This window comes from Triticum aestivum, chromosome 6B (genome assembly GCF_018294505.1).
Source record: "Triticum aestivum cultivar Chinese Spring chromosome 6B, IWGSC CS RefSeq v2.1, whole genome shotgun sequence".
Taxonomy (NCBI): domain Eukaryota; kingdom Viridiplantae; phylum Streptophyta; class Magnoliopsida; order Poales; family Poaceae; genus Triticum; species Triticum aestivum.
The window spans coordinates 53,083,290-53,084,405 of NC_057810.1; the positions used below are offsets into that span (position 1 = coordinate 53,083,290).

At 54.9% G+C, this 1,116-nt stretch overlaps 1 protein-coding gene across 1 annotated transcript in view; it reads right to left on the reverse strand.

Moving 5' to 3' along the window:
- The window catches only part of LOC123133429 (histone H4-like), a 631-nt gene extending 344 nt beyond the window's left edge, over window positions 1-287 (reverse strand). The window contains exon 1 of the mRNA XM_044552920.1: window positions 1-287. Coding sequence (XP_044408855.1) covers window positions 1-196 — 196 coding nt within the window. The 5' untranslated portion in view covers window positions 197-287.
- Between the last annotated feature and the right edge of the window lie 829 nt (window positions 288-1,116).

Genomic DNA, 1,116 nt, shown 5'->3' on the forward strand with positions numbered 1-1,116 from the left:
CGTTCTCGAGGAAGATCTTGAGCACGCCGCGGGTCTCCTCGTAGATGAGCCCCGAGATGCGCTTCACGCCGCCACGGCGAGCCAGCCGCCGGATGGCCGGCTTGGTGATGCCCTGGATGTTGTCCCGCAGCACCTTCCGGTGGCGCTTGGCGCCGCCCTTGCCCAGCCCCTTCCCGCCCTTGCCGCGGCCGGACATGGTCAACGGCTTCCTTCCTTCCTTTGAGCTGCGAGCGGGCGGATTGGCTCGGATGGATTTGGAGGGGAACGGTGGTGGCTGCGTCTGCTGGAGTGCGGTGGGGAGAAGGGGAATTTAACTAGGGAGGAGGGTCCGCCTGCCGTTGGATCCGGACGCAGTGGACGGTCAAGATGTCGATCCGGGAGAGTGATGGCGCGGATCACTGACGTGGCTCTCAAATTTCGTCCGGTGAGGTGCGCGGGAACTTACAAAAAATTGGAGAGCTTTTGCCGTTTCCAAGCGAAAGTCATCCTCCGTTTGATTCGCTCGTTTCATTTCATCCGGAGGGAAACAAAATCGGAGAGCTGCTGCTGAAAGTTACAATCACCTTCATAGTTCATACCAAATAAATTAACCACGCGTTTGGTTCGGCAAAGAAGTCACGGCTGTTAGAATTTGTGTTTATCTCCACATTGTAATCTCAACTATATTCTATCTCTCTCCCTCTCGTAGCTGTCCAGGAGTACTTGTAACAACCGAATCCTTGAATCGGTTTCCTCTTCTTGTAAGCCACGGCAGGGCTGTTCTGCCTCTGTTCAATATAAACCAACGCGGCTCCTCATCAAAGAGTAGGAACGCTTCCCAAATCTTTCATGTTAATCAGAGCGACCTCTTTTCTTCACATCTAGCCACAAAAAACAAACCCAAATCACATCACCGTCGCCTCCATGTCGTCGTCAACAGGTGTCGCCCTCAACCTGGGTGCGCCCCCATCCGAGAAGCTTGCAAGGGGAAACTTTACCATATGGAAAGCGCAAGTTCTCCCAGCCCTGCAAGGTGCGCAGGTGACTGGTCTCTTGGACAACACCGACGCTGCTCCATCCAAGATGGTGGAGATCACCAAGGCGGACAAGACTTCGGCCATGGAGTCGAACCCGCTG